Genomic DNA, 9,099 nt, shown 5'->3' with positions numbered 1-9,099 from the left:
GAGCTGTGTAGGGAGTAAAACAGTGTGCACTGCGTGTTTTCTTCTGCGGCAAACAGGTCCACCTCGGTCCATGCGTAATAAGCCCACACCTGCTCCACAACCGCCGGGTGTAACCTTCATTTCACTCTCCGACAAGTTCGAAAGGTTGAGGCAGGCCTGCTCCTGCGGAACCATCATCCTCATCGCTCTCTCAGTGGCCTGGACTGCACAGCGCTGGACGTGAAGGCAAAGGTCGGTGACCACCGACATCTCCTCCCATCTGACTGGGTCCTGAGTCGGCCAGGGAAGAGCCAGTTGGGCAGCGGCACTTTTGCACACATCCAACACGTCCAAACCGGGGAGAGGATAAACTGGTGTGCTTCCCGCAGCTCCTTCCCGGGAGGTAACAGAGGCAGAGGGCTGTGCAGCCCAAGCCACGTAAGTAAGTGAGTAAAATGCTGTAGTTGGACAAAAGGGGGTTCTTGGATTCAGAAACAAAGGAAAAAAGTTTGAGAATTACTGATTTAAAGTATGATTAATCATTTAAATAACTGTTGGGATCCGAATAGTAACAATTACTACTGGTATTACTAATAGATAGTGTTGTGGTGGTCAAGACCGGTCTTGGTCTCGAGACCGGTCTCGAGACCAAATTTTAAAGGTCTTGGTCTTGTCTCGGACTCTGAAGCATTTTGACTCGGTCTTGTCTTGGACTCGGGCTGCCCGGACTCGGGATTTTCCGTCAAGACCGTTCGAGACCAGCACTAATTCCTGCTATTTTTAAACATTTTTATAATGTGATAATAACACGGAGAAGAACGGGATAAAACAATCCTTTATTCATTATTTAATCCACCCCGTATAATGACCACAACCTTCCTTAATGTGACTGAGTGACGTGTGTGACACATTCATACTGTGTGGCTCCGGTGTCAGTTTAGACCGCGGAGCGCAAGGGAGAAATGAACTAATCACCGGTAAAAATCCCAGTAAAACTCCTGAAAACAATCACCAGTAATAAATATTATCTCCCTGGTAAAGACAGTAGCTCTAATAACTGGTAAAATGATAAACTGATGATATTACAGCCTGTGAATGCTGGATAGGGGACGCACTTACTCTGCTTCTGGGTCCTAGTGCCAGCCGAGCGGTGAAGCCTGTTCCGTTTACCGTGTTTACTGAGGTCCGTGTGTGTTTAATAAGTCCGTGTGTGTTTAATAAGTTTGTGTGTGTTTAATAAGTCCGTGTGTGTCCGTGTGAAAGTCTGCATGTTTATGCATCTGTCCATCCACTCTTTTCATTATATCCATGTCTTTTAAGGCTTTATTACATAATGTCGGCTGTAGTCCGGGCCGCCGCCATCTTGGTTTATGTCGTCACCAGCGCGTCATCGCCGCAGAGTTGCACTCAAATAATATTAAATATTTTTAAAGTGGTGTTTTTTTGTGACTTTAGACTCCAATTACATGTATGTATATAATATGTTCCCCACAATATAAACAGGTTCAAAATATAATTATTTTTTATAGTTTCTGTTTCCACTGTATCCAGAATAATAATAATTATATATATATATATATATATATATATATATATATATATATATATAATAACTATTGATTAATTTGTTACATGACTTTTCCAGGGTTTGAGTTTGTTTTATTTAGTTTCACATCTACCTGTAGCTCTATGTTTTTTACACTGCTGACAACTTGTTTTTAGTTTTATTTCAGAAAGTTTCACTTTTACAGTTACAGTTGGAAATCTTTGTGAATTGAATATCCAGTTATATTACAGCAACCAAATTAAACTATATCAACTAAGTGAATTAATAAAAATAACCTGTGTAAAGGCTTTTTCAAACTAAAATCTTATCTTGTGAAATCTGTGACCTGTTAAACCTGAACAACTGAAAGAATCAGAATAAAGAATCATTATTTCTTGGCAGAAATGCTTTTAAACACTTGCTGTACATTCAGCTGACATAAAAATCTTGTTTTCAAATATGTAGAATAATTGTGAATGTATCAGTAGCAGTAGTAGTTTTAATATTTTAGTTAATTTTTTGCAGGCACCTTTTTTTTTGTCCGTCAAATGTATTTAAAATAAACTAAAATTAAAGAGAGATGTTATTTAACTGTTGAACCTTGCCATAATTTTATTTATTTATTTATTTTTTTAAATTGAAAAAAAAAATGTTTATGGTCTTGGTCTTGGTCTTGGTCTCGGTTTGTCTCGGTCTTGGTCTTGACTCGGTCTCGGCTCCCGAAAGTCTTGGTCTTGTCTTGGTCTCGGTGCATGCTGGTCTCGGGCAAGTCTTGGTCTCGGATAGTGCGGTCTTGAACACAACACTACTAATAGAAACACATGCACGCACGCACACACATAAACACAAACAGAGAGAGAGAGAGAGGGGATGGATGCACACAAATGTACAGCTATCCCCTGCATTCATAGGACAATGGAGTGCTGACATGGAAACTTTCAAAGCTTTCAAATGTATTTATAGAGTTGACACTATCTGTGAAACTGATGCGAGTGTTATGTGGTGTCTGTTTTGCTAAGACCTTCTGGTTTATTTAGAGCACAGTGATAATGAAGTGAGCAGGACGCCTGGTGGATTGGAAGGGTTTGCCTTGTATAGTAATGCCATAGGCTACTGTTACTATGTATTATGTCATATACTGAGTTTAAAGTTATAAATATGTACAGTTGAACAGGATGCAACATCTCGCCCATTGATTTACTTGTAAAGCATCATCATGTGGCCTAACCTGAAGTAACACGTAAAGGGTCCATAATCGAAAGAAGTCAGAATTATTAGAAAGTAGCAGGATGACTTAATTTAAATCATTCACTTTCCCAAATTTAGATAAATGCTGTAAATCGTGACCTTTAAATGGAATAGTAATATTTAATACACATATATGAACATGTGAGTGTGTGAGATCACATTCAACCGGGGTGACCAATTTAATCTTTAGTCTCACTGGCAGAACAAATGTGATATCAACTAAAGAAAACAATTTAAATTGACTTATATGTACATCTTTTTTTTACTTTTGGGGTTTCTTATCTTGTAAAAAGCTTCATTGTTAGAAAATCTTCTCATAGTATCCAACCCTGCTTATACAGCCTGTTCAAAGGCAGTTGTTCTTCACAGCTGTCTGAGTGTGTGTTGGAGGTTGGGTGGGGGGTTGCAGGGGAGGCAGCTGTCAGAAGAGACCCTGTGCTTCCTACTTTTCCTTTTAAGGACAAATGTCCCTTAAAACTGCAACCCATCCGAGCCCAACCTGTCTCATCTCGATAAACAGCCGCTGATAGGGACAGGACTCTGCCAGAAAGATCTTCTTCTCCTGTTGACTAAACACAGTTAGCAGCTTCACCCAAAGACCAACGTGATGGTTCTGCCTCAGTTTTATCACAATTTGAGCTTCTTCAAGCACACACTTTGAAAAATGTTTAGACAATGTGTGGTTTTTTTTTTTTTTTTAGTTTTATTAATTGTATATTTAATGCATACCAGTGATTCCAGGTTATTTATCCATCCATTTTGAACAGAGAAGGGCAACTCTGATCACATTGGGGGCCAGAAAAGTGTGATTGTCTTATCGGAGAGCTCCATTATCAACATTCATGTCAGCATTCATCTAAATCTGAACATACAGGAAAAAACAAAGACTGTTTATGCAGTCACTTTGTTTTTTGTTGTCATTTTGTATATATGTATATATATATATATATACATATTATTTTTTTAATCTCATTTTGTATGTTTGTTTTGTCTGTTTTTGTTGTCCTTTTAAATATTTTTACATTGTTTTGTGTAATTTTGTTGTCATTTAGTTTTTTTTATCTCTTTCATTATGTTGGTTTTTGCTTGTTTTTTTAAATACTTTTTTGATATTTTTCCCTTATTTTGTGTTTTTTTAGAGTCATTATGTTTTTTTTTACTTTGCCCATATCAAATTTAGAGATTGTCCATTCAAGGAGAGACAAGGACTTGAATGGACAAGGACTCCTCATTGGGAGAAAGCGAGACGGATGCTTTTCTAATTGGAATCTTTAACGGCTGCTCCGTGGCACTAAAGATGTTGTTGAAGTCAAAATAAACTAGTTTAAATATTACCTCATCTGAATTACTCCAGTCTTTGTTATATCAAAGCCAATAATTGAAATAGGCATGTGGGTCAGTAGTGTCTCTAAGGTTTACTACTCATGACTACAAATGAAATATTTCAGCATGCTACTGGTGTGTGATGGTATTTACATTCTTAATGGTCTCACTGTGTTCTGATTGGTCTCCAGCATTAGGGATGTAAGCATTGTGGAAGCACTACAACAAGGACACCAAGCTAAGGCGCGTGGCGTCATGCAGCCCCTGGCACCTGCCGCAGTCCACTTCCCTAAAAGGAGACTCAGGAGCCAATCGGAGACGTGAGGAGCCCCCCGCTCATCATTCCTTGGACAGACCATCCTGAGGATCTGTCGTCTGCCTGAGCTTTTGTGGCCCCCTGGCCTAAGCTCCCCCCTTACATTCAGCTTTACCAGGGATGTCTCCCAGCTGTCAACCCCCTCCCCCCCACACCCCTTTCCTTCAAAACATGCCCCACTGCTGGCAAAGTCTCACAGGCGGGGACCTTCAGACAGCTCCTTAAACAGATTACTCACACAAGATCTCAGGTTGCGTCCAGCAGTCACCCACATCCCCACAGCTCTGCTGGAGCTTAGTCATATTAGCACATCCTTATGGACCTGAAGGACAGCTCAGCATGCAAAAAAACAAAACACAGTCATGGGGGAACCTGCACTGACCCTCCATCTTTCAAATCACTCATTAAATCTCACCAAAGAAGCTTTTAAATTATCATTGTTATGTGTTTTCTAAATTCACCCTTATTGCTGTCAGTTTCTTTTTTTACTTGTGTGCATTTGTTTATTATTATACATTTTTCCCTGGTTATTAATGAGCCCTGAAATCTCAACAAGATCCCAATAAAGACAAAAACAAATCTACATATTTGCCTGATTTTTTTATTTTTTAATTGATTGATTGAAACATATCTGTTTGTGAAATGTTGCCAAAATATGACAAAAATGTCTGTAAAGGAATCTGCTCTGAATACCATGTTCATGAACTTTCCCTCCCGCTGATTTCCTCCTTTGGTTCCTTTCATGGTGTAAAATCTCTCAGATGACCTGTCTCAATGTTGGTGGTGTTCCTGACACTGGATCCACTTTACAAAAACCTTTATGCTGAGCAACACTTAATTTGGGCTTGTGTGAACTCCAAAGCCTGCCCACCAGCCCCCTGCCTCGAGTCGCTGAGGTGTATTTAAGGGGCCCTCGTAGCTTTGCCCCTTTGTCCCTGTGGAAACTCCAGTCTTGAGATTACAACTTGGTAAGTCCAATGCACTCTGCTTAGATTTATTGACATGATCCAGCTTTGTGCTTTTGGAGCATGAGAAGTCTGTGTAGATGAGATGGAGTCACTAGAAGAATGATGTGCAGACTTTTTCTTCTACTTTTTGAAGCTGTGTGTTCTACTGGTTCTCACTGGATGATCCAATGAGAATGAGAAGTGTTAGAAGGAAGCTGTAAATTAAGAACTCAGATCAGTGCTTTTTACATTGTATTCTACAGGTAATTTCCTCTACCAGTAGATTCATGTCGCAATTTACATTCCACACAACCACCTTCTATACCTGGAGGCATGTCTCATCTTATGCTGGTTACACACAGTTTTTCTATTCATCATGTAATAATAATAATAATGGATTGGATTTATATAGTGCTTTTTTTTTTTTTTTTGCGTTACAGAAACCATTATTCATTCACATTTCACATCAGTCACTCACCAGTGGTGGCAAGCTACAATGTAGCCACAGCTGCCCTGAAGTGTGGCTGCCATTTTGCGCCTTCATCCCATCTGACCACCACCAACATTCAAGCACAATTCATACCCATTCATATGAGGCTATGTGGGTGAAGTGCCTTGCCCAATGACACAACAACAATGACATGGAGAAAGTGGTATTTGAACCCCCAACCCTTCGGTTACTGGATAACCTACAGTTGATAGATAGAGGAACTGCTCAGAGCTTGAATGATAACTTTTTAAAGTAGCTTTTAAACAAACTGAAAATCACTGGGCGTAAAAAAAAAAATCCAAATGTGTGATTTCATTGTCTCCAAAAAATGAGTCCCAGTAACAGATAAAGTAAACATCTTAAGTCTACATTGTGGTAAAGTCTACAAGTCTCCATAGTATTAAAACTACTTTTGCAACTTGTTTTAACTTGAAAAGAGAAACATTTACAACATTTACTTTGTTATTTGTGTTTATACTTTCTTTCTGAATATGTATGCTCTTTTTTTTCTGAATATTTACACAATTTCTCTTCATATTGTTGCCATTTCTCTACTGTTTTTCTTAATACTGGAAGCCGAGACCTCCAGCCACAATTTCCTTGTGTGTATGAAACAATGACAAAAAATTATTCTGATTCATAGCTAATTAGATGATGATTCAATGCCAATGTCAGCCCTGACGCTGCAGTCTACATTATATGAGGGGACTCTCTTTTAAGGGGGGAGGGTTGTATTGTATTCCTCGAACAATCTGAGCACATGGTCTTGACTCAAACAGAGAAGCTGTCTGTGTGATGACAGCTGAGAGGAACACCAGGCGTCTTCTGCCACTTGTCAACAGACATCCCCCCCCCCCAGCTGTTAACTGGCTGTGGCATAATGAAGAGATAAAGGGGAGAATTTGTCAGGGCACAAAAGGGTGACAAGAATCCCAACGCTGAAAATAGATGCTCATGTCATCACCATCGGCATTGAGCATTTCCACTGCCCTGGGATCATCATACCACAGAGAGTTGTTTTATCTCTGTTTAACAGTCTTAAGACATTAATATTGAAATTTACTATTTTTAGTTAAAGATAGAAAAAAATAACTGAAGTGATATACCCACAAAAAATCCAGTTGATCCAACTGGGACCTTAATCAAAGAAATGTCCTGCTTTTTAATTGTTTTTTTTAATTATCGTTTCTCTTTGATAGAAGGCCAGCTAAGAACAGAGCAAAGATGTGCGACGATGACGAGACCACCGCCTTGGTGTGCGACAACGGCTCTGGACTGGTCAAGGCTGGGTTTGCCGGTGATGATGCCCCACGTGCTGTCTTCCCCTCCATTGTTGGACGCCCCCGTCACCAGGTTAGGACCAAGTTGGATGACTGAAGCCCCTTCATATCTTTTGAATGTTAGTGAATCAGATGTATTTTTCCTTCCTCAGGGTGTGATGGTGGGTATGGGTCAGAAGGACAGCTATGTGGGAGATGAAGCCCAGAGTAAGAGAGGTATCTTGACTCTGAAGTATCCCATCGAGCACGGCATCATCACTAATTGGGATGACATGGAGAAGGTATAGGAAAGCTGCTGGGTACCAATGGTTCTCAATGTGAACCTAGTGTGTACAATTTTTTTTTTTGTCAATTTTGTATCAGGTTCACAAGTTCTTCTTTCTATTGATGGTGTCTTTGTAGATCTGGCACCACACCTTTTACAATGAGCTCCGTGTGGCCCCAGAAGAACACCCAACCCTCCTGACTGAGGCCCCTCTTAACCCCAAAGCTAACAGGGAGAAGATGACCCAGATCATGTTCGAGACCTTCAATGTTCCTGCCATGTATGTGGCCATTCAGGCCGTGCTGTCACTCTATGCCTCCGGTCGTACCACTGGTGAGTTTCATGCTCAAGTCTCGGCGGATACTGTAGTCTACTCTTAACATGATGCTATCTGATAATCTTCTACTTTTATGAACAGGTATTGTCCTGGACTCTGGTGATGGTGTGACCCACAATGTGCCCATCTATGAGGGTTACGCCCTTCCCCACGCCATCATGCGTCTGGATCTGGCTGGTCGTGACTTGACCGACTACCTGATGAAGATCTTGACTGAGCGTGGTTACTCCTTCGTCACCACTGGTACGAGCTCCAGAATCTTGCAGAGGAACCATCATCAAGAAATAATACCGTGTTTATCAGGGCACCAGTGCTTTGCTCAGATTACTGACAGATGTATTTTCTCTTCCTCTTAGCCGAGAGAGAAATTGTGCGTGACATCAAGGAGAAGCTGTGCTACGTGGCTCTAGACTTTGAGAATGAGATGGCCACCGCTGCTTCTTCCTCTTCCTTGGAGAAGAGCTACGAGTTGCCTGATGGTCAGGTTATCACCATTGGTAACGAGCGTTTCCGCTGCCCAGAAACCCTCTTCCAGCCTTCCTTTATTGGTGAGCCACTACAAAGACACAGAAGAGCATATAGATGGCTAGTGTAGTGTTTTATCATCTTTCATTAATATCATGATCAGCCATATGTAAACAATATGTGTACATTGGACATTTCCATTTCATTTTTGGTTTATTTAGCACAAACTAAAAGTTACTCCAAGATTTAAGTTTTAAGTTTTCTTTCAATATTATTTTCTAAAAGATTTTTTTTTTCAATGTTTCTTCTAATGTATTGTGATGTTTGATTTCTTTTTACACATCTCACTCCCTCAGGTATGGAATCTGCTGGTATCCATGAAACCGCATACAACAGCATCATGAAGTGTGATATTGACATCCGTAAAGATCTGTACGCAAACAACGTCCTGTCTGGTGGCACCACCATGTACCCTGGTATCGCTGACCGCATGCAGAAGGAGATCACAGCCTTGGCCCCCAGCACCATGAAGATCAAGGTGAGTCCAGCAGGTTTGTGCACCAGTTTAAGGGTTTGAGCTTGCGCTTGGGTTGATTCTCTGCCTCCTCTGTGGTGTAGATCATTGCTCCCCCTGAGAGAAAATACTCAGTCTGGATCGGTGGCTCCATCCTTGCCTCCCTGTCCACCTTCCAGCAGATGTGGATCAGCAAGCAGGAGTACGATGAGGCTGGCCCCTCCATCGTCCACAGAAAGTGCTTCTAATTCTCCAATTGCACCAGAGACCTTTTTCACACTGACCACACCAGCTTTATTTCCATTTCTGTATTTCTACTGTGCCCTTTGCTGTATATACATGTAATGATGTAATAAAACTAGTTGCTTTTAACAAAACTCGCAGAGTTG

At 40.7% G+C, this 9,099-nt stretch overlaps 1 protein-coding gene across 1 annotated transcript; it reads left to right on the top strand.

The window, feature by feature from the left end:
- Nucleotides 1-5,243: 5,243 nt before the first annotated feature.
- Nucleotides 5,244-9,087, top strand: actc1a (actin alpha cardiac muscle 1a). Its single transcript, XM_028439881.1, has 8 exons — nucleotides 5,244-5,380; nucleotides 7,049-7,202; nucleotides 7,282-7,410; nucleotides 7,532-7,727; nucleotides 7,813-7,974; nucleotides 8,088-8,279; nucleotides 8,553-8,734; nucleotides 8,815-9,087. The coding sequence occupies exons 2-8, from the start codon at nucleotides 7,074-7,076 to the stop codon at nucleotides 8,956-8,958; spliced, it is 1,134 nt and encodes a 377-aa protein (XP_028295682.1). The 5' UTR covers nucleotides 5,244-5,380; nucleotides 7,049-7,073; the 3' UTR covers nucleotides 8,959-9,087.
- The last annotated feature ends 12 nt before the right edge of the window (nucleotides 9,088-9,099 follow it).

Source organism: Gouania willdenowi, chromosome 24 (assembly GCF_900634775.1).
Source record: "Gouania willdenowi chromosome 24, fGouWil2.1, whole genome shotgun sequence".
Classification (NCBI taxonomy): domain Eukaryota; kingdom Metazoa; phylum Chordata; class Actinopteri; order Blenniiformes; family Gobiesocidae; genus Gouania; species Gouania willdenowi.
Note: the sequence above shows the minus strand (reverse complement) of the source record. Positions and strands in the feature narration are given on the sequence as shown.